At 47.8% G+C, this 23,190-nt stretch overlaps 2 protein-coding genes across 5 annotated transcripts; one reads left to right on the top strand and one right to left on the bottom strand.

The window, feature by feature from the left end:
• Positions 1-1,609: 1,609 nt before the first annotated feature.
• LOC309365020 (uncharacterized protein) lies at positions 1,610-18,424 on the top strand. 4 transcript variants are annotated; one of them, XM_081903120.1, is made up of 3 exons: positions 1,610-1,656; positions 7,670-7,851; positions 14,533-18,424. In XM_081903120.1, the coding sequence occupies exon 3, from the start codon at positions 14,543-14,545 to the stop codon at positions 15,587-15,589; it is 1,047 nt and encodes a 348-aa protein (XP_081759246.1). In that variant the 5' UTR covers positions 1,610-1,656; positions 7,670-7,851; positions 14,533-14,542; the 3' UTR covers positions 15,590-18,424. The 4 variants fall into 4 exon arrangements, with proteins under 4 accessions (XP_081759246.1, XP_081759247.1, XP_081759245.1 ...); XM_081903121.1 differs by lacking the exon at positions 1,610-1,656 and having other exon boundaries at positions 7,653-7,851; XM_081903119.1 differs by lacking the exons at positions 1,610-1,656; positions 7,670-7,851 and adding an exon at positions 10,853-11,417 and having other exon boundaries at positions 14,536-18,424.
• On the bottom strand, positions 2,497-5,904 carry LOC309365040 (uncharacterized protein). The gene is made up of 2 exons (XM_081903148.1): positions 4,759-5,904; positions 2,497-3,436 (listed from the first exon to the last, which is right to left on the bottom strand). The coding sequence occupies exon 1, from the start codon at positions 5,765-5,767 to the stop codon at positions 4,784-4,786; it is 984 nt and encodes a 327-aa protein (XP_081759274.1). The 5' UTR covers positions 5,768-5,904; the 3' UTR covers positions 2,497-3,436; positions 4,759-4,783.
• Positions 18,425-23,190: the final 4,766 nt, after the last annotated feature.

Below are 23,190 nucleotides of genomic sequence, written 5' to 3'. Positions count from 1 at the left end.
ACTCCCAAACTGACCAAATGTTTTCTCTGCAAGGTCAGAGGAAAATGGAAAAGCCTCCCCATTGTCTTTTCATTCACAAAACCTGCCTGTTTATGAATAGGGTGAGCCTGTAACCTGGCTCAGGTTATTTGTCACTACAAAAGACTAGCCAGGCTCCTCAGGGTATCCAATCAAGTAAGCGTTAACAGGTAACCTGCCAGACAGGAGATGAACAATGCACTCAGATTTCTGTTGTAGACCGTCCCTTCTGTGATTTAGGCATGACATGTCTGGGGGTGGTCTTGAGCTACACCCCTTCTGTGATGTATGTATGATGTTTCTGGGGGTGGTCTTGGACTCCAGGGCGGGCAATTTAAAATGTCTATATAAGGGTGGGCACACCTTTGTTTGGGGTCCTCCTCCTCCTCCTGCGTGTGAAGGGGGCACCCTGTTGCAACAGATCAATAAAGATCAGGCTTACTAGCTGCTTTGCTTCTCAAATATTCTTTGGTTGGCCTCTGTTATTTTCTCCAACCGATGGAGAACCTGCAAAGGACTCTACAAGGGCTCTTGTGTCCCCCATAAGGGAATAAGGGCAGATTTTCGTTGATTACACACGTTCAACCTAAGAGTCAGTCTAACTCTACACAAAGCAAAAACTCAGGAGAACTGCATTGTGAAAGTCAAAAGCACACCTTGCATTGGACCCGGGAATGATGGAGATGGTACAATATAGGGGTTACATTCCTGAAACTGTAAGCCGCCCCCCCCCTTTAACTGAGCTCTCAGGGTAGCAGACCATATTCTGAACTGATTTAAGTCTCCAAATGAGTCCTCAAAGACGGACCCATGCAGAGTGCATTGTAGCAATCGGCTGAGAGACCTGATCTATGCAGTAGAAGCCGTTCCCTCCGAGATGGATATGGATCCACTGCAAAGGGGAGCTTCGGTTTCCTCTTTTCCCAAGAGGAAGGGCTTCTGCTGAACCGGAGCAAGCGCCTCACACACCCTGGAAAGAGTCGTGCCCCTTCCACATCGGAAGCTGCCCTGTAAAGAGGCAGACCGTTGGTCCGTCGACCCCAATACTGTCAGCACGGACTGGCAGCAGCTCCCCAGATTCTCAGGCAGGAGTACATAAGTACAAATGTATTTCTGAAAAATTAGGTAATATGGACATTTAATAGAAAAAAATATTAATATAGAGCCAGAAATGCTCTCAAAGTGGCTTACATTCGGAACCATTTTTTCCTTTAGTACAGGTTAGGTATGCTGAAACCAAAATCTGTATGATTTTGACCTATTTGGGGGTTTGGGAAACTGACTAGAAGATGAACGCCATGATTTTAAATCTCATGATTTTCCCAATGCATATAATGTCTTTGATTCGCGTGTACCGCTAATACTCTAGAGTGGATCGGGCTAGTTAAATACAAGTGCAATAAATATGATGTGATCACATAGCTCGAAGCTCACCTATTCCTATTTCGGCCCAGCGGCCGGAGGGTTAATTGCGCGAACACCAGGAAGCAGCGTCCTGGTTGACCAAGTGAGGGCGGAAGCTTCAGCACGGCTTCCGCGAATCTACTGAGCATGCTCGGATGACAGACACGCCAGTACCTGTTGTGTTCTGTGCACAGCTTGCGGGTCTTTCCGGTTTCCCCACGTTACAGCTGGCGGGTGAGTAAAGGAAGGTAAAAGTGCTGCTGGGGATCTTGGAGATCTGTGGGCATTGGAGTTCTCCCGCACCAGCAAGGCTCCGGCACTTTTAACAGATTGCACTATAGGCAAAAAAATTAGCACGTGCGGATCTCTCGCTCCACCTGGACTAATGTATTGTTTAAAAAAATCTGTCACCATTGTCCCTTCTCACTTTTGCAGGGGATTCGTTATCGTCCACGTTTCACTCTGGATTGTACAGTGGTACCTCAGGTTACATATGCTTCAGGTTACATATGCTTCAGGTTACAGACTCCGCTAACCCAAAAATAGTGCTTCAGGTTAAGAACTTTGTTTCAGGATGAGAACAGCAATTGTGCTCCAGCGGCACAGTGGCAGCAGGAGGCCCCATTAGCTAAAGTGGTGCTTCAGGTTAAGAACAGTTTCAGGTTAAGAACGGACCTCTGGAACGAATTAAGTACTTAACAAGAGGTACCACTGTATCGTTTTAAAAAATGGGGCAGGGGGAGAAGGCAGGAGAGAGTTCCCACCCTAATTTGTAGAAATTAATAAATTAATAAAGATTTGTCTTTGCTTTGATTGAGATTCCTGCATTGCCGGGGCTTGGATTCGATGACCCTTTGGGTTCCTTTCCTACATTACCTTTTCTAATCGTAGAATTGTACAGCTGGAAGGGACTCCTAATGTCATCTAGTCCAACCCCCTGCAATGCAGGAATCTCAACACGATCATGCAAGACAGATGGCCATTCAACCTCTGCTTTGAAATCCTCCCAGGAAGGAGAGTCCACAACGTCCTGAAGGAGTCCACTGTCGAACAGCTCTTGCATTTCTTAGAAGAAGAGTTTGGATTTGATATCCCGCTTTATCACTACCCGAAGGAGTCTCCAAGCAGCTAACCTTCTCCTTTCCCTTCCTCCCCCACAACAAACACTCTGCGAGGTGAGTGGGGCTGAGAGACTTCAGAGAAGTGTGACTGGCCCAAGGTCACCAGCAGCTGCATGTGGAGGAGCGAGAAAGCGAACCCGGTTCACCAGATTACGAGTCTATCGCTCTTAACCACTACACCACACTGGCTACACCCGCTAACCAAGAAGGAAGCAAACAGTGTTTTGTGTGACTCAACATTTATTGTAGTGAGGAAATCCATACAGAGACAAGGGAGTCAGCAGCAGGTGTTTGTGCCTGTGAGACAGAGATCCTATTACCTCTCTCCAGAATTTGTTCTTGCTGGTCTTCCTTATACAGGTTGTAGAAAACATGTGTTCCACATCCTAAACACATTACCAGAAACTTAATGCCACCAAAATGCATCCCACTTACATGGGAGGCATTGAGACCAAGTGATTATAGCCATGCCATAGTCCCCTTTATTCAACTACAACTTGCCCAAGTCAGTTCAAGCAACCACAGGGCAAGCAGCATTAAAGGAGGAGTGAAAGTCTGTATTTTTGCCTGTTGGACAGGAGAAACGAATTTTAGTAGGTTGGTGGTTCTCAGCCCTGCATGATAAGCTTCCATTCCTGATTCACCAACTCTTTGAAGCTCCTTTGTATCCAATCACCTTCAGCAATAGTACATGCCAAGAATTAACTTGAAAAAGGGATTCTGGGTAGACCTCAATAACTCATCAAGTTCCTACCTGGAGGAGGCAGGTGTGTGTTTATTTTGCAAGTGAGAAAGCGCTGAAAGAAACTGCAAGTGGGACGCTGAAGACCTGCACAATCCGGAACGACTTCGGGGACTCCACAAAGACTCTCTCTGACAATTCTTCAGTGACTCTGTTGAGAGATGAAGAGCAACAATTGCATAGTGGGATCTTTCTAGCTGAGCATTCCATTTTGGAACAGCAGCGTAGATGCGCCCAGAACCTCACAAGCAACCCATGAAGATGGTGGAACTTCTGTTTACAAAACCAACCCAGTACCGATGTCAAGGACAGACCAGAGCCGGAGCAGCCAACATGGTGTTGAAATGTGGACTACAACTCCCATCAACCCCAGCTGTGGCCAATGATTGTGGCCAATTGGCTGTGGCCAATGATCAGGGGTGATGTAGCCCAACAACATTTCAACAGGGTGCCACACTGGGTACCACTTTAAACTAGAGGAAGAGCAGATTCAGATTATGGGTTTGGGGCCCGATTGATAATAATCAGGTGGGAAAGTTGCCAAGTAGAACAAAAAGTTGGGGTTCCAAGCAACTATTCTCAACATTGCCAACAATGGCAATGCTCCTGTAGCTTTTGCTCTTGCTAATGCAGAGCCGGCTGGTACACGTGACAAATGAGAAAAAGAAGTTTGGGCAAATCTGATGCAACCCCACCCTCTGGATCACATCCTTTCTATCAAGGAAGCATTAAGCTACACTGGCTCCCAGTACGTTTCCAAGCACAATTCAGGGTGCTGATGTTGGCCTTTAAAGCCCTAAACGGCCTCAGCCTGTATACCTGAAGGAGCGTTTCCGCCCCATCGTTCAGCACCGAGGGCTTTCTGGCGGTTCCCTCCCTGCGAGAAGTGAGATTACAGGGCCTTCTCGATGGTGGCACCCGCCCTGTGGAACGCCCACCCCTCAGATGTCAAGGAAATAAAAAAACTGTAGTGGTACCTCGGGTTACATACGCTTCAGGTTACAGACGCTTCAGGCTACAGACTCCGCTAACCCAGAAATAGTACCTCGGGTTAAGAACTTTGCTTCAGGATGAGAACAGAAATTATGCTCTAGCAGCGCGGCGGCAGCAGGAGGCCCCATTAGCTAAAGTGGTGCTTCAGGTTAAGAACAGTTTCAGGTTAAGAACGGACCTCTGGAACGAATTAAGTACTTAAGCCGAGGTACCACGGTATCTGAATTTTAGAAGACATCTGAAGGCAGCCCTGTTTAGGGAAGTTTTTAATGTTTGATGTTTTTAATATTCTGTTGGGAGCCGCCCAGAGTGGCTGGGGAAACCCAGCCAGATGGGCGGGATATAATTTATTAATTATTATTATTATTACTACTATTATTATTATGGCGCCCACCTGAGAGGGGCCGGAACTGAGTTCTGGTGAGTTCCCACCAACCCCCCCCCCTGCTTGTAGTATAAATACACACACACACAAGTTACCTGGGTTGGGGGCATTCAGCTCGGCCTAGCAAAGTCTCCTTGTTCCGTTACTCCCCTTTCCTTTCGGACCACCTGGTTTGTGGAGGTGCAGGTGTCTCTTGAGGGCGGGACGGTGGAAGAAGCCTTTGTTGCACTCATTGCAGAGGAAATGCGGCTTCTTGGAATGGATCCTCCGGTGCCGGGCCAGCTTGGAGCTGGAAATGAACTTCTTGCTGCACTCGGCGCAGCCGTACGGCCTCTCGCCGGTGTGGGTCCTCTCGTGCGTGTTGCGGCTGGACAGGTGGCTGAAGCACTCACCACATTGACGGCAGGCGTGAGGCTTTTCCCCGGTGTGCGTCCTCCGGTGCCTGTTGAGGTTCGAGACGTACCGGAAGTTCTTCCCGCAGTGGAGGCAGGTGTAGGGCATCTCCCCGGTGTGGACTCGCAGGTGCTTCACTAGGTCGGAGCTCTGCGCAAAGCTCTTCCCGCACTCGGGGCACTCGTAGCCCCAGGCCGCGCCGCCGGCCTGGTGGTTCCTCTGGTGGATGAGCAGGCTGCGGTGCTGCCTGAAGGTTTGCCCGCACTCGGAGCACAGGAAAGGCATCTCGCCGGTGTGGATTCTCTGGTGAATGAGGAGGTTGGAGCGCTGGGCAAAGCATTTCCCGCACTCGGAGCACAGGTGGGGCCTCAACCCGGCGTGGAGCTGCTGGTGTTTGAGGAGGTTCGAACTCTGGCGGAAGCACCTCCCGCACTGAGGGCAGTGGTAAGGGGTCTCCCCTGTGTGGATTCTCAGGTGAATGGTGAGGCTTGACTGCTGAGTGAAGCGCTTCCCGCAGTTCAGGCACTGGAAGGGCCTCTCGCCCGTGTGGATTCTCTGGTGAGTCAAGAGACTCGGGCCTCGGCGGAAGCTCTTGCCACATTCCAGGCACTGGTAGCTCTTCTGGGCTGGCTGTGCTGTGGAAAGAATGGCGGCCTCCGTCTCTACCTTGATGCTGGGCTGCCCTCTGGCTTCATTGCTAGGGGGCTCCATTGTTCACTGAAATTATAGGGAAGTTTGTTATTATTATTATTTGAATTTACTGTATATACTGCCCTATACAGCCTCGGTCCAGTATACCTGAAGGAGTGTCTCCACCCCCATCGTTCTGCCCGGACACTGGGGTCCAATGCCAAGGGCCTTCTGGCGGTTCCCTCACTGTGATAATCCAAGTTACAGGGAACCAGGCAGAAGGCCTTCTCGGTAGTGGCACCCGCCTTGTGGAACGCCCTCCCACCAGATGTTAAAGAGAAGAACTACCACCAGACTTTTAGAAGCTTTTAATGTTTATCCCATGTGTGGATACTTGTTTGCTGTAACTTGTGGAACTCTGAGTAAAATCTTCACTTATTTCCAAAGTTGAGTGTCTGTGATTTATTCTAGCCTAAGTATTTTTGTGGGGAACGTTTGTTTAAAGGTGGGTGAGGGTGATAAAAATCTAAACAAGTTTTAACGTTCACCATTGTGCTAATTCCACTACGAGAGAGTAAGAATCTCTCAAACCTCTCTCTCCGACAATATTGTGGAGTTTATTAGAAGCGATGGGCAAGAGAAGCTCTTTAAGAAGCCAATAGATCTCTTTCCATGAGTTCCCTGGACTCCAGTTCCTAAAAGTGCACATGCCAACCTATACACCTCTTCCCCTTTTATCTAGGCTCCCCATTTAACTAGAGTTGGGGGCAAGGCATTGTCTGTTGGAAACAAGCACTTTGCATGTTTCCCAATAACTTAAGAGCCCTGCTCAATCAGGCCTTTGGCTCATCTATCCCAGCACCCTTTTCTCAAAACGGCCAACCAGATGCCTAAAATCTGCAAGCAGGATCGAAGCATAACAACATTCTCCCTCTCTGTGGATTGCAAGAAGCATTTATGCTACGGAGGCCAAGCTACTAAAAGCACAGGAGCCCCTTTGAACCAGAATGGGAAATATTCCCTTTGCCCTGAGCACCTCCAAGCCCCATCTACTACCAGCGCTTCTCTGTTGACGAGCAGACCCGTGTTGCTCTCCCCACCTGAGCAGGGGACAAGTGAGGAGCAGAGAGCAGTCACTTTCTCGTGTGGGAGGCCGCTAGCCCTTTAAGACCAACCTTGGATGACTGGCAACTGAAGCTGATTTGGCGCTCTTGCGCAACCAAGCCGCTTCCTTTCAAAACTGAACTTTTTTTTGCAATAGGGAAAACGCTCTGGAAAGCAAGCTATCAAAGCTCCCCACAAACGTTGTGCAAACAAATCAGTTTGCAAGCTGAATAAAGAGGTGGTTTGGAAAACGGTGAACGAGAATGAATGAAATTATGAATGAAGATGGTGCACACTTACATGAGAGTATATGGGGGGGGGTTATTTAGCATTCAAGAATAGATGGGCAGGGGGATAAGCTTTGGGCGTGTTACAAATAATGAATGGATAAGGAGAAAAAGAGAAAAGGAGTGTCCCGCTGCACTACTGGCATATGTTCCTCACTATCGCTTCCCCTTCTGCTAATATTGCCCCAACCTTCAAAAAAAGTTACCCTCCCCTGCTTTAAAGGGATGGGCCATAATTCAGTGGACGGCATCTGTGCTTTTTTTCACATGCAGAATATTCCAGTTTCAACTCCCAGCACCTCCAAGTAGGACTAAGGGAGAGAGCCTTGTCTGAAATCCTGGATAGGAGCTGCTACCATGGGCCACAATGAGCTGCAGATAGACCAGGGATCTGACTCAGTGGAAAATAACTTCCTGCATTCCTAAGGCAGAAAAGTCAAGGTCTTTATGATAAAAAACGTAGAGTGCAGGAACAGAGGGGGATGGGAACCCCATATCCCAGTGCCTTCAGAATGAAGCAGCCGTGGGACACAGAACACAGAGAAGAAAGCCTTAATATAAGCTACTATTTTTTATCACCTGTCCTTCACAGGTCACAACAATTGAAACACAATATTCAAAACGGTTTAAAGCAAGCAGAGAAGCTCCCAGTTTGTCTTTTGGTTCCTTAGGGAAACGTGCAGAAGGAGCAATTAATCGGAAACAGAGTATCAGCAACAATAGGCAAAGTTAGAAAACAGCACCTCCTTTCAGAGGCTCTCAAATAAGGAGCAGGTAATAATATCTCACTCACCTAAGTCAGATTTTTTTCCTCTGTAAGGCACTACTGTTTTTTGTTGCCTTCTCTTCTAGGTCAGGGTCTTCTAGAAGAGACCTAAAAGTGGGATGGGGTGAGTTTTATAGACCTTCTAAGGTGGGGTTGTGTGCTAGCAGGTGGTGGTGAAGGGTTTGCCTCGCAGGAAGGCTTTTCCATTAGCTGGGTCAGTTCTGCAGAAATTTCTTAAAGTAAAGTGACAGAAATGAAAGAGAAACGAAAGAGCGCAAAGTATAATGGATCGATTGTTGATGGGGTGGGGGTTCAAATCCCTGGAGAAAAGCCCCCTCTCAGTGTGTGTATGCAGAGGATACAAATGCAAGGTTCTAAAAAAATAAAATAAAATAAATCAATATTTTAAGCAGGGTGGGAGATTTCCATTTTTTTGCTTTTACACAGGAGCATGAAAGAAAATTTAAAAAAGAAGGGTGAGAGTAAGAATAAAGCCAATTTTTTTGGGGGGGGACAGATGAAAAACTGTGGGGAGACTCGACAGAGGGTTTTATGGAGTTAGAGATGCCTGCTTAATGGTACCTGCAATAGGTTAGGAGTTGTCACCTGTTAAAATTAGCTCCCCCCTCTTGAAATATTTAAGATATGCAGGATGTACAGTGCAATCCCATGTATGTCTACTCAGAAGTAAGTCCCACCAAGTTCAGTGGGGCTTACTCCCAGGTAAGTGGGCGCAGGGCTGCAACACCAAACAAGTGAAGTCCCTTCTCCCATCACTTTCTCTCATGCCAGGAAAAACTTCACTAGCCATATATAAGAATGTACACCCAGGGGGAAATCCCTTATGCAGACCTTAACATCCTGACTGGGACATAGAGGAGGAGCAACCCTTGCACGTATTCCCTCCCCCCATCACTGAATCACAGAATTGTAGAATTGGAAGGGACCAAGAGGGTCATTTAGTCTCAACATTTTGCAATGAATCTTTTGTCCAATGTGCATCTTGAACCCACGGTCCTGAGATTAAGTGTCTCATGCTCTACTGACTGAGCTGTCACAGCTTTCTCTACCAATTTCTTTTATTGTTCTTGTTTTTTGTGCATGCCCCTTGGATACATTTGGTTGCAGGGCAGTAGAAAGAAAGAAAGAAAGAAAGAAAGAAAGAAAGAAAGAAAGAAAGAAAGAAAGAAAGAAAGAAAGAAAGAAAGAAAGAAAGAAAGAAAGAAAGAAAGAAACCCTATATTCTGAGATATGGAAACTCTTGTCCCCGAAGAACAGACACCACACATTATCAAACTGGAAGTGGGTCTTAACGAAACAAAAAATAAAATAAAATAAAAATCCTTCCAGTAGCACCTTAGAGACCAACTAAGTTAGTTCTTGGTATGAGCTTTCGTGTGCATGCACACTTCTTCAGATACACTAGGTCTTGTACAACCTCTAGCCCAACTCCTTGCTCCATAACAGGAAGTCCAAGGCTAGAAGGCACAGGGCAGCCCCAGGCTGCATGGAATTCCATATTCTCCCATACAAAGCTGCCCAGTCTCTGAAATCTGCAGGGAGGGGAGGCTCATCACCCTCACAGGCACACTAGGAGGGTGGGAGGGATGCAGGACAGAGCCTTCTCGGTGGTTGCTCCCAAGCTTTGGAACTCCTTCCCTCAAGAAACTAGACTGGCTCCCTCTTTGTTCTTCCACTGGCAGGTGCAGACTGCCTTGTTCCAACAGGCCTTTGGGAACTGACAGAAAAAACCACAGTTTTCATTATCTGAATTTACACAGAGTTGCTTTAATTCTGTTAGAGTTTAATTCTATTAAGAGTTTACAAGAAGGGAGATTCTGGTTAAACATTATGGAATAACTTTCTGGTCTCTCTCTGGAGGTGGTGGACTTTCCTTCCTAGGAGCAGAGGTTGGGTGGCCATCTGTCATGGATGCTCCAGTTGAGATTCCAGCATTGCAGGGGGTTGGCCTAGATTACCCTTGGGATCACTCCCAACTCTACGATTCCAATTGCTTTTTAGCTGTTTGTATTTTATCTGTGTTAACCCAGTCTGGGGGAAATTAATATTACCAAGAAGAACAGAGCACACATCCCCACAAGTAATGCTTGTCTGATGTGGGGCTGCCCTTGAGACTGACCCAGAAACTCCAGCGGGTGCAGAATGCCGTGGCGAGACTTTTTACGGGGTCCCCGCAGCGGGATCACATTCACCCAGTGTTATACCAGCTGCACTGGCTCCCGGTGGAGTACAGGATCAGGTTTAAGGTGCTGGTTTTAACATTTAAAGCCCTATACGGCCTAGGACCCTCGTACCTAGGGGACCGCCTCTCCTGGTATGTCCCACGGAGGACCTTCAAACAAAAACATCTTGGAGGTCCCGGGCCACAGAGAGGTTAGGCTGGCCTCAACCAGAGCCAGGGCTTTTTTGGCTGTGGCTCCAATCTGGTGGAACACTCTGTCACAAGAGACTAGGGCCCTGCGGGACTTGACATCTTTCCACAGGGCCTGCAAGACAGAGCTGTTCCACCAGGCCTTTGGCCAAGGCACAGCCTGCCCCCCTCCTTTGGTAATCCTCACAGAACTCCAGCCCAATGGTTGCCATTAATTTGATTTTGAATTGATTTCAGAATGCATTTCAATTAATTGATTGTGATTTTATGTAAATTGTGTTACTTTTATTGTTGTTAGCAGCTCTGAGCCCGGCTTCGGCTGGGGAGGGCAGGATATAAATAAAAATTTATTATATTATATTATTTTTATTATTGTCTATCAGCCTGTGTTCATGTCCAGAGATCTGGTCTCTTTAGACTGAATGACCAAAAGGCACTCATGCGGCTGCAACTTTCTTGCCGAGCCGGACTCTCTCCCACACACCGAGAAAATTATCCCAACGTGGAAAGCTGTTCCTACACGGCTCCCTGCGTCATTTGCCGGGGGGTGGGTGGGCAGAGATCCTGGCTTTGTGCATTAATGCAAGTGGGAGGGGGGCAGCGGAGTTGGTTTTCTTAAAGGCGCACGTGCGCCCAAAGTTGGTGCCCCGTCTTCGGGGGGCGCGCCAAGCTGTCCTCCTCCTCCTCCTCCTCTTTCTCCCGGCTCGGAGCTTGGCCGGGTTGCAATCGGGAATGGACAGCCGGCAGGAAGGGGCTGGAGCCCAGCGCCCGAGTGGGAGGAGCCGCTGCGGGAGCGGACGACGCGGGGGCGAGAGAGGGGGCGAGGAGCGGATCGAGGCCGCTGGGCTCCCGAGGCGCTGCTGGGGAGGTTTGCGCGCAAGGCGCACGGGTCGGGTGCGCTCAGCCAGCGCTGGGGCCGCTTTTGGAGAGGGCCCAAAAGAAGACCCCTCTCCTTCCAAAAAAAGACCCCTTGGCTCCTCATCTGCTCCCCCCACCGTCCATCCCTGGCTTTACCAGAGCCCGAGGGAGATCGGGAAACTGGCTCTCTCTCCCCTCCTTCCTCCCACATCGCCGCGGGGGGGGGATCTGCGGCTCTTTAACCCCTGAGCAGCTGGAGCGACGTCCGCGGTAAATGCGGCAGGAGAAGAGGGAGACTTGGCGAGGGTCCCACCCCCACCCAAGGCAAGGGGAAAGCGCTTTTCTTCTTCTTTTGCACTCTGGAGGGGGTGGGGGGGTGCGACGGGGCGGGCATCTCCCGGCACTCGAGGAGAGGGGGAGGGAGGGAGGCGAGGGATCCCGGGCAGGCTGGGCTTGTGATTCTTTGGGGTACGCGCTGCAGCCTGGTGTGGGGGGGGGGTCTCGTCGCGATGTCTTCCAGTCAAGGGATCGAGCATCTCCGCCGCTCGCTCCCGTACTTTTTGCAGCATCAGATGTCCCCAGACCGCTCGCTGCACCACTTGTGGGGAATGAATGGACAAAGGAGGAATCGGACGGTGGGTGCCAGTCCGTGGGTGCGAGTAGGTCGCTTCAGGGCAGGGATCTCGGGGGCGAGGAGACGCAGGAAAGGGGATCCTGCACCTTTAATAGTTGTGTAGCGGAGGGAATGTCGGCAGATGACATTGCTACAGCTGCTGCAATTGCCTTTTCCGCGCTGCTGTTAAAGGCGCACGAGCCCCCTTCTCTCTTTCCGCCTAGAGATCCCCACCCAGCCGAAGCACTAAGGATCATTCTGTAGGGTGAGCAGATGGAGAGAAGGAAAGGGAGTTTGGCCAGGGGCTGCTTGCCTTCCTGGCAGTGTGAGAAAAGCCATAGAGCTGGAAGGGACCCGAGGATCATCTAGTCCAACCCCTTGCAATATGCAGCTGTCCCATATGGGGACCTGCAACCTTGGCGCCATCGGCACCATGCTCTGGCCAGCTGAGCTATCCAGGCTGAGCCATCCCCAGTGGCGTAGCGTGGGGGGTGCAGGGGGGGCCGGCCGCACCAGGCGCAACATCTGGGGGTTAGGGTTAGGGGGTGCAAAACCACGGGTTAGGGGGCGCAAATTACTTGCCTTGCCCCGGGTGCTGACAACCCACGCTACGCCACTGGCCATCCCAGCTGAGATATTGGGACACTTCTCTTGTCTGTCGCATTTCTAGCCTCCCTTTCTTCCAAGTTGCTCAAAGTGCCCTATGTGAGAAAGGGCTGTCCCTCAGTGGGGCAGGAGACCTGCTTTCCAGCCAGGTTCAGCCACTGACATCTGCAGGAAGGTCTGGAACTCTGGAGAGTCACTGCCAGTCAGAGTAGGCACTAATGAGCTTTATGGAGCTAGACGGTCTCATTCAGCATGACTTTATTTATTTATTTATTTCTATTAATAATTTCCACATAACAAATTATCAGAACATTTCCTATTCATTATTTTCCCCTTTTTTTTCCACCCCTCTTCAAACCCTCCTCCCCAAGAGACTACCCTCACTCCTCTCTCTGATTTCTCAGCACATATTATTCTCTGCATGCTCTAAAAATTATACACATCCTTACATTATCTATCTATCTACCATGTTACCAACCAATAAGTTTGTGTATGTTTATTCAAAGCCTGCCAAGGAGTCCAATTCATTTTGTTGTCTTTTTAGAAAAATTGTAAAAAAGCTCCCATTCTTCCTTAAAGTCCCAGTTGTCCCGGCATAAGGTGACTTTACATTCTCTCCTCGTTTTATCCTCAGCAACAACCCTGTGAGGTGGCTTAGGCTAAGACAGCGTGACTGCCTCCAGGTCACCCACTGGGCTTTGTGATGGAGCTGGGCGTTTAAACTTGGCTTTCCCCACTCCTGAGCCTAAATATGCATGACACAAACGAATGCCTAGAATCCTAGCATTGTAGAGTTGGAAGGGACCCAAGGGTCATCTAGACCAACCCCCTGAAATGCAGGGATGTTTTGCCCACAGCTGCCCCAGCGGCCTGCCTTCTGGTTAACAGCCAGACTCACTGACCCATTGTGCCACTATTTCCCCGGTTTATAACTCCTCCCTCCCTTTACCTCTGCTGTCTCCTCTAGGTTGGATTTCAAATTGTGGGCTGCTCCAGGCAGGGATCTTACTTGCTTGTGCTTTGTGAAGCACTGCGCTTACTGATGACACAGTACAATTGAGAAGATTATAAAAATTCTGCAAGAGATTTCCATCTCCACTCTCGCCCAGCCTCATTTTTGTAGCATTTTTTTATGGAGAACCTGGATTGGCTGTGCAACTAATATGCCTGCACTGTAACTATGTCCTTAGAATTGATAGGGAGAGTAAGAAAAAGAGGGAACTGGTACACTTACTGGGTTAAAAACAAACAAACAGCTGGGCTAACATAAGAAGAGCGCCAGTGGCCCTTCTAGTCCAGCTTCCTGTGTTCACTCTGGCCAAACATACACCTTTGTGGACTCTGCAAAGGAGAACCTGAGCAGAAGAGCCCTCTCCCTTCCTGCTATTTCGGAACCATTACTATCTCTGATTGTGGAGGCAGGGCATAGCCATAGCTGGGGTTCTGTTTAGCATGTTGAATTGCTAGGCACTCAAAGGACTCGGGGTACAGCACATGGCAGAAAATGTATATTGTATGCTTATAATAATTTATACCCCGCCCTCCCCAGCCAGAGCTGGGCTCAGGGCAGCTAACACCAATAAAATCACATTAAAAACATAATAGGGGAAAAAGAAAAAACAAACCAATTTAAAATACAAGTTAAAATGCAATTTAAAATGCAGCCTCATTTTAAAAGTAGCTGATAAATCAGGGGAGGGAAACATAATGGTCAGACAGAGTCCAAACCAAAGGCCAGGTGGAACAGCTCTGTCTTGCAGCCCCTGCAGAAAGATTTAAAATCCTGCAGGGCCCTAGTCTCTTGTGACAGAGCGTTCCGCCCAAGTCGGGGCCAGTACCGAAAAGGCCCTGGCCCTAGTTGAGACCAATCTAACCACTTGCGACCTGGGACCTCCAAAATGTTGTCATTTGTGGACCTTAAGGTCCTCTGCGGGGCCTACCAGGAGAAGCATAGATACCTCTGGACAACTGATAATGGCGCTTAAGAGCACTGTGTTTTCTGGTGGTTCTGAACACCTTGTAAACAAAAGTTTAAATGAAGATAGGAAGGGGGGGCAGTGGTTCTAGGGTCTGGAGCAAAAGACCCTCCGGGACTTTCAGGCTTCCTGGGTCACTCTTTAAAACAATGCACCTGGTCAAAGGTATGTCATGGGCCTGAAATGGATGAAGGAAAAGTGATTTGGAGTAAAATCTCAGACTTGGGGATCTGTTATTTCCCAGCAGGTGAAAAATGCTGAGCGAGAGTGAGGCACAGACATCTCTCCAGGAAAGAACCGAGCAGGAGATTCTGCAAGACGCTTTGCCGGAAAAACCAGGTACCGACGTTTCCCAAGGCCTTGATCGAGAGGAAGGCTGTGCGATTCAATGCAACCCTGAATTGCCGCCGGCGTGCCCGCCAAAGAAGAGGAAGCGCAAGTCCTCGTGTCGCGAGGAAACGGCCCTTGATCTCAGCAAGAGAGCAGTGAAGAAGAAAAAGGTTCCCCAGCTGGCGAAATCCTACAGCTGCCCCGATTGCGGGAAATGTTTCAAGCGGTGCTCCCCTCTCATAAGGCACCGGAGGACCCACACCGGGGAAAAACCCTACGTCTGCCGTGTGTGTCTGAAATGCTTCAGCGACGGCTCTGCCCTCGTGAAACACCGGAGGATCCATGCAGGAGAGAAGCCTTATACCTGCCCCGAGTGCGGGAAAAGCTTCTCCCAGAGCTCGACCCTTATTGCACATCAGAGAATCCACACGGGCGAGAAGCCCTACAAATGCCCCGTGTGTGGGAAAGGCTTCAGCGTCAGCTCCAACCTTGTGGCTCACCAGCGGATTCACACGGGGGAGAAACCTTACGAGTGCTCCTTCTGTGAGAAGAGCTTTCTGGTCAGCTCGCACCTGATCAGGCACCAGAGGATCCACACGGCGGAAAAGCCGTACATTTGCCGGGAGTGCGGCGAGTGCTTCACGCAGAGCTCTCACCTGGTCGTCCACAAGAGAATCCACACGGGGGAGAAACCTTATCTGTGCGCCGTGTGCGGGAAGAACTATCGGGGGATCTCGGACTTCATTCTGCACCAGAGAATCCACACAGGTGAGAAGCCGTACACCTGCCTGGAGTGCGGGAAGAGCTTCCGCCAGAGCTCCTGTCTAACGAAACACCAGAGAATCCACACGGGAGAAAAACCTTACGAGTGTCACGAATGTGGGAAGAGCTTCAATCGGAATTCGCATCTTACAAGGCACCAGAAAATTCATACAGGGCAGAGGAACGCCAGGCAGGTGCTTATCAAATAAAAGTCTTCCGTTCCGAAATGGAAAGTTAGGCTCATTGTCATCACTGGCATTTGGCGAGGAGAAAGTCTAGCTGGTGGACATTTCCCTATCGATTGCTGTAGCCTTTGTTGTACCATCCTGCACCATGGATGTCTCTAAAGGAATCCAAGATTTCTCCAGAACCATAGCTGTCAACTTCTCCCTTTTCTTGCGAGGAATCCTATTCGGAATAAGGGAATTTCCCTTTAAAAAAGGGAAACATTGACAGCTGTGCCCAGAACTTGATCTGCTGCTGCTGTTAACCTTGACGTATGAATATGGTTAATCTAATTGTTGTTGCTTTCAGAACAAGAGTTTTTGGGGCAACTGTATCCCTGCATCCATTACAGAAAAGCTGTGCTTGCGGACCTGCTGGCTTATGTTTTCCTCTTAGACTGTAAGGCGTGAGATACTCTTAATGGTCTTCCCAGGAATTCATGGAATGTTTTGCTTATTTCTAGGAGGTGAACTTGAAATGGACACTCTCATGGTGAGAATTCTAGTCTTCCTTCCTCTGGGGTATTCAAATGCACCTAGATCGCACCATTTCACATGATAAGCTGGGTTTGAAGAAGAAGAAGAGGAGTTTGGATTTGATACCCCGCTTTATCACTACCCGAAGGAGTCTCAAAGCGGCTAACATTCTCCTTTCCCTTCCTCCCCCACAACAAACACTCTGTGAGGTGAGTGGGGCAGAGAGACTTCAGAGAAGTGTGACTGGCCCAAGGTCACCCAGCAGCTGCATGTGGAGGAGCAGGGAAGCGAACCCGGTTCACCAGATTACGAGTCTACTGCTCTTAACCACTACACCACACTGGCTCTGCACAATCCCTGGTGCAAAATGCTCTGACTGTTACCAGCAAGCCCCTTTTCCGGTCAAGGCTAAGAAAGGAGGATTTGCCAAACTCTACACAACAAGCAAAGTCAGAAGTTGAAGGACATGGGTCTTTGTACATCAGTGGTTCCCAAACCTGTCCCTGCACTGCCTCACCGACCGCCTGGAAATCGCTTAGGGTCTTGGTTGACCATCTACTGATTTTCTTCTGCCTGTTGTAGCAATTGTGCTGTGCTAAACGCTGAATGGTTTTTCGTTGCATTTTCATTGCTTCTGTCGAATTGCAATTTGAATGCAATAATATACAATGTTAGAAATAAGAGACGCAATAAAAAAAAATATACAGCTGAAAATTACAGCAAATGTTTAATATGCTGCAGACCACCTGAATGAAGCGTGTTGATCACTCGTGGTCCACAGACCACAGTTTGGGATCGCCTCTTCCAGATCAAAAACCAGCTTGCTATATCCAGGAGCAGTATAGCTGTCCGTCCTCTCTAACCTCACCGTCTTTGGGTTGCAATTCTAAATTCCCTCTCTAGGGAGTAAGTTACAAGAAAGGAGATTCGGACTAAGCATCAGGAACAACTTTTTGACAGTTAAGAACTGTTTGACAGTGGAACGGTCTCCCTCAGGAGGTGATGGACTCTCCTTTCCTTGGAGGTTTTTAAGCAGAGGTCGTATGGCCGTCTGTCAGGGATGCTTTAGTTGAGATTCCTGCATTGCAGGGGGTTGGACTAGATGACCCTTGGTATCCCTTGAAGCTCTACAATTCTGTGATTCTGTCTGCTGTTCTTAACACCCAGGAGGGGAGAAGGCATTTGGGGCTTGAGCCACTTAGGGCTGCAAACACTATCATCAGCATCTTGAGTTTTGCCTGGAAGAAGAAGAGTTTGGATTTGATATCCCACTTTATCACTACCCGAAGGAGTCTCAAAGCAGCTAACATTCTCCTTTCCCTTTCTCCCCTACAACAAACACTCTGTGAGGTGAGTGGGGCTGAGAGACTACAGAGAAGTGTGACTGGCCCAAGGTCACCCAGCAGCTGCATGTGGAGGAGCGGAGACACAAACCCAGTTCACCAGATTACGAGACTACCGCTCTTAACTACGACACCACACCGGTTTTGGAAACAAAGTGGCTTGCAGAACGCTTTGGTGAATGACAGAAATGGCAGGCATTTTGCATCTTGTTGTTGATCCATTGGCATTGATAAGGACCTGTATGCCACCTGATGCCAATCGCACTTACACTGAAGTAACTTCCCCTGACCTCACAAAAGCAACTACAGACGGGATGACAGTAGGAATTGCAGAGGCTTAGGGGATGTAGACTATATTATGTGGAGAACTGGTTGATTTACTGTGAGCAGTGAAAGATGAACAATTAAAGAGATGTTTGTCAAAGTAATATGATTATGATCTTTCTGCAGTGCCTTTAACAAATGCATCACAGACAAAACAAGCAGCTTGTGTCATCTCCATTCTGGAAAAGCTGCATCTGTTGAACGTCTGCCTGCTATGCTAGTGCTAAAGGATGGAACAAACAAACCAGCAGCCCTAGTTTGTGCAAAAGCATTTAACTATTTCCATTCCTGTGGAGCACCGATGAAAATGATTGAAGCACATATTTTCTTGCACCTGTTATTTTAGAAAAAAACGAACTAATGAAACTCCACTCTGAAGCAGAACAAAATATACAATATCCATGTTCAGGTTCTCTAAAGTGATGGTTCTCATTCACACTGTTTAGGAATGTTATCAGTTTGGATTGTGGGGTTTTGTGTGTGTGTATTTTCCCTTTCAGTTTTTATGCCTTCCTCCTTCATTTGTGGGGAGATAAATGTGACTGGACTCCTTACATTATTTTGGGAAGATTTGAGTTTTAAAAAAACCATGCAAGCTGTGAATCTTGCCACATTTACAACGGTCACAAATAACCACAAATTGTATGATCATTCAATAAACAAATGCAGTGTTTTATAGTGTGCTTTGATTCTCATAATAATCTTCTGAGTAAGGCTGGGGGAATGAGAATTCCTGGATCTCTATGAAACCTACAAAACGTTGCCAGATTTGAAGTGGGAGGTTTGTGCTGTGCTTTTCAGTTCATGAGAAAGTGAGAAAGGAAGTAGCCATAAGAAGAGCCCTGCTCCATCAGCCTGAAAGCCCAGCTAGCACAGCATCCTGTTTCCTGCAGTGACCAATCAGAAGCCTCCAGGAAACCCACAAGCAGGGCATGAGCACAGTAGCCTCCTTTTGCTGTTGCTCCCCAGCAGTTGGCATTCAAAGCTTTGCTGCCTCTGATCCTGGAGGTAATAATAATAATAATAAATTTTTATTTATACCCCGCCCTCCCCAGCCAAGGCCGGGCTCAGGGCGGCTAACAAGCAATAATAAAAACAAGTTGAATGAATACAACTTAAAAACAAGATTAAAATACAACATTAAAATATTAAAGTGCAGCCTCATCACAGGAGGAGAAAGGAAAAAGGAAAAAGAAAGAGGTGGAGGGAATCAAATTGGCTCCAAGCCAAAGGCCAGGCAGAACAACTCTGTCTTACAGGCCCTGCAGAAAGAAATCAGGTCCTGCAGGGCTCTGGTCTCATGAGGCAGAGTGTTCCACCAGGCCAGAGCCAGTGTTGAAAGGGCCCTGGCTCTGGTTGAAGCTAATCTATATATATTATATAGATTATATATAGATTATGAATTATAAATAAAATAATAAGTTTTATTTATACCCCGCCCTCCCTGGCCAAGACCAGGCTCAGGGCAGCTAATACCAGGTATAAAAACAATGGATTAAAATACAACTTAAAAACAAGATTAAGATGCAACATTAAAATGCAGCCTCATTTCAGTAGAAACTCAAATCAAAAACTTTTTGGGGATGAAAACGTCAAATCTTCACCAAGGCCCACTATCCAGACTGGTCCTACGTGGGCCAGAAAAAAGCCAGGGAAGTCCCCAGATAGGAGTTCCATCACAGAAGGAGAAATGAAAAAGGAAAGAGGGGAAGGGGATCAAGTTGATTCCAAGCCAAAGGCCAGGTGGAACAACTCTGTCTTACAGGCCCTGCGGAAAGAAATCAGATCTCGCAGGGCCCTGGTCTCATGAGACAGAGCGTTCCACCAGGCTGGAGCCAGTGTTGAAAAGGCCCTGGCTCTGGTTGAGGCTAATCTGACTTCCTTAGGGCCCAGGACCTCTAGGGTGTTGCTATTTATGGACCTTAATATGATACCCTTGGCATGACTAGTAACCATGTATAGACTTGTCCAATTATCTCTCTCTCTCCCTCCTCCTCCTTGAAGTCCTGCAACTTGGGACTCATCTACACAGCTGCAAACAAAATATTTTAAATGTGTTGTAAAGTGCAGTATACAAATGTGATGCTAGATGGCGACAGTGAGCTAGGCAAAATTCAATATCTTTTTCAAAACCTTTTTTAAAAAAGCATTTTCACAGGGGTTTTTTTTTATAGGTGCGTAGATTCCATCTTGGTGGCCATCTCTGCCCCAGCTCAGGGGCAGAGTGTCTGCTTTGCATGCAGGCAATACAAGGGTCCAATCTCTTTCATTTCTAGCTAGGGCCAGGAGAGGTTTCTGTCAATACAGTACTGAACTTAATAGATCAATGATCCAACCTGTGCCACGCATGTCCCTGAAAAACGAGATAGAAACTTATGCAGGACTCACATTGAGGGTTGTTCAGAAAATGTTTAAACGGTTGATTCAGACCACATCAACGGTTTCTTTGGGCAGCCAAGAGAAGACCCATTTATTATAAAACAACAAAGAAATTAATCATCAGCTGGATAATACGGTGCAGCATAAACATAAGGTCACAGGTGCATTTAAACCAATAGCGTAACGCATTCACCTTCCTAGCCTAAAGAAATGAGAGACCCTAGTCTACAAGGAAAATTAAGTGTCACTGAAGTTATGTCACTCCTAGGAAATAGAGAAAGACTGCAAAATTTCTACCTACAATGTGATTGGCAAGGCTCTTGCCATGCCATTCATTTTGTTTCATAAAATTTATATACTGCTTGTTTTTTTTTAAAAAAACAACAACAACCACAACCTGAAAGCGGTTTATACATGTGAAATACGGTATATGGTAGAGTGGAGAGCAAAAGTATATGCCTGAGGGCATGTGTTTGTAAGTGTGTGGTGTAGCCAATGCAAGAGGCAAGGATGAGGACCTCCCATACTTGGGAATTTGCTCTTGAAACTCATAAGCTCTGCCTAGGGCAGTTGCTCTGAGTTTTAGGGATGACAGCCATAGAGAGAAAACTCAGCATTTCAGTCCTGTGGCTGCTGCTCCTAATAATGAAAGTGATAATAACTGACTGAATGGGTGAAAAGTTCTCCCTTTTGTAAGATTTCAGACTTGATCTGTTCACATGGAAAGGAGGAAGCAGTTTGTTGAAGAAGAAGAAGAAGAAGAAGAAGAAGAAGAAGAAGAAGAAGAAGAAGAAGAAGAGGAGTTTGGACTTGATATCACGCTTTCTCACTACCCAAATGATAGTCTCCAAGTGGCTAACATTCTCCTTTCCCTTCCTCCCCCACAACAAACACTCTGTGAGGTGAGTGGGGCTGAGAGACTTCAGAGAAGTGTGACTGGCCCAAGGTCACCCAGCAGCTGCATGTGGAGGAGCGGGGAGGCAAACCCGGTTCACCAGATTACAAGACTACCGCTCTTAACCACTACACCACACTGGCACATAGAGGAGAACAGGAAGGGCTAATATGAGAGTTTGTAATATTCCTTCCAGATGGGCTTCAAGATTATCATCTTGCCTACATGTGGGACAAATTCCAGCATGCAGGGAAGGGAGCAAGCTTTATTTTACAAATCCCTAAGTGTCCTAAATGAAGCCTACGAAAGCAGCAGCGCTTGTTTGGAGTCACACTCATCCCTAAGGAAACTGATTTAACGGGTTTTCCTGGTTGCCAGAGGGTTTATCAATGCAAGCACCCTTCTAGTCTCTGCAATCAGAAAGCCTATTGTTGCATTGTGTGCCACAAACTGGGTCAGGGCTATAGAGGGACTGGTTTTCTACTGCAATGCAAGCAAGACTGATGCCCTGATCCATTGCAATGGACCAAACAAAAGTCAGGAGAAGCGTTCTCCCGCTGCATTTGGTATATGGCAGCTTCCTAAATTCTAGGTGCAAGGATCCAGATATGGCAGAGGAGATGCCAACCAGGTCAGGAGAGGCAGCTACAGAGGTTGCTGGACCCAGGTCTGACAACTCGGCATTGAACCAGAACCCCAAAAGGCAGAGCCTCCAGGTTCTGCCAAGATACCAGAACCCTCAATGCCCAGAGACTTTGTGTTCCGCATTGCTTGTTTGTAGGGCAAGAGACCAGCTCAGAACTGACCAAATCTTTGGCTCCAGCTCCAGAGGTTGCCCCTTGAAGCTCTCCACGTTCCCAGGAACTGGCAGTGCTGCAATCAGTTGGATGTGCAATGCTATCAGACAAGTAGTCTGCACCCAATGGACCTGTCCAGGGTCCTGAAAGGCCTTTAGATGGCTGCTCTTTTTTTGTCCTCTTCCCTCAGGGATGGGGAACCTGTTCCCCAACAAAAAAGAGCACAAGAATATTAAGAAAGGCTCTGCTGGATCAGGCCAATGACCCATCTAGTCCAGCTCCCTGTTCTCACAGTGGCCAACCAGATGCCCGTGGGAATCCTGCAAACAGAGCCTGAGCACAACAGCACTTTCTCCTTCTGCAGTTTCCAGAAGGGTCTCCATTGTCTCCCAAGACACAACAGATGCCAACCAACCAGCTTCTTATGTTATTGTATTCTCCCACACAGAGAGCATCCCTGGTGTCTCTTTCTCCCTTGTGGGTTCTCAGAGCTGAGCTGACAGTGAAGCTTCTCCCACGCTAAAGACACCCACAGGGCGTATCTCCTGTGTGACTTTTCCTCCAATCCACCTAGGACTTCTCCCTCTTATGGGCTGAGTCATGAGGCAGAGCTCTGAACAAAGTTTTGCTCATATCTGCCACACGTAAACCATCTTTCTCCATTTATTTCATTCAGGGCACTTGTGGCACTTTACTAGGGTGACTGGAGGGGAAGGCAAAGCACACAACCGAGGTGATATTTAAAGCGCTTTTTAATCCCACCTCCAAAGTGTCTTATAAAACATTAAAAAAAAAACACTAATAAAATATACAATTCAACAAGGGTCAGCATCCATTCAACAAAGTGAGTAACTCAAATACCACTTTGAAGTGGCACTTAAGTGCTAGCAGTATTACCCCCTGGATTATGGTTTGGGATTTCCGTAACTGTTGTTGTTGTTTAGTCGTTTAGTTGTGTCCGACTCTTCGTGACCCCATGGACCAGAGAACGCCAGGCACCTCTGTCCTCTACTGCCTCCCGCAGTTTGGTCAAACTCATGCTGGTATCCTCGAAAACACTATCCAACCATCTCGTCCTCTGTCACCCCCTTCTCCTTGTGCCCTCCATCTTTCCCAACATCAGGGTCTTCTCCAGGGAGTCTTCTCTTCTCATGAGGTGGCCAAAGTACTGGAGCCTCAGCTTCACAATCTGTCCTTCCAGTGAGCACTCAGGGTTGAGTTCCTTCAGTATGGAGAGGTTTGATCTTCTTGCAGTCCATGGGACTCTCAAGAGTCTCCTCCAGCACCGTAACTGAGCCCAGGATAAAAATTACATAAAAAACCATTTACTGCAACACTCGTAAGTGGCTGCACTTGGAATACTATGCAGTT

This window comes from Podarcis melisellensis (genome assembly GCF_964234715.1).
Source record: "Podarcis melisellensis genome assembly, chromosome: 2".
NCBI lineage: Eukaryota > Metazoa > Chordata > Lepidosauria > Squamata > Lacertidae > Podarcis > Podarcis melisellensis.
The sequence above is the reverse complement of the archived record's forward strand: the minus strand, read 5'-3'. Positions and strand labels throughout refer to the sequence as shown.

Excerpts from the sequence above, each read along its gene's own strand:
- LOC309365040 (XM_081903148.1), bottom strand. The coding sequence starts at position 5,767 with ATGGAGCCCCCTAGCAATGAAGCCAGAGGGCAGCCCAGCATCAAGGTA.
- LOC309365020 (XM_081903120.1), top strand. The coding sequence starts at position 14,543 with ATGCTGAGCGAGAGTGAGGCACAGACATCTCTCCAGGAAAGAACCGAG.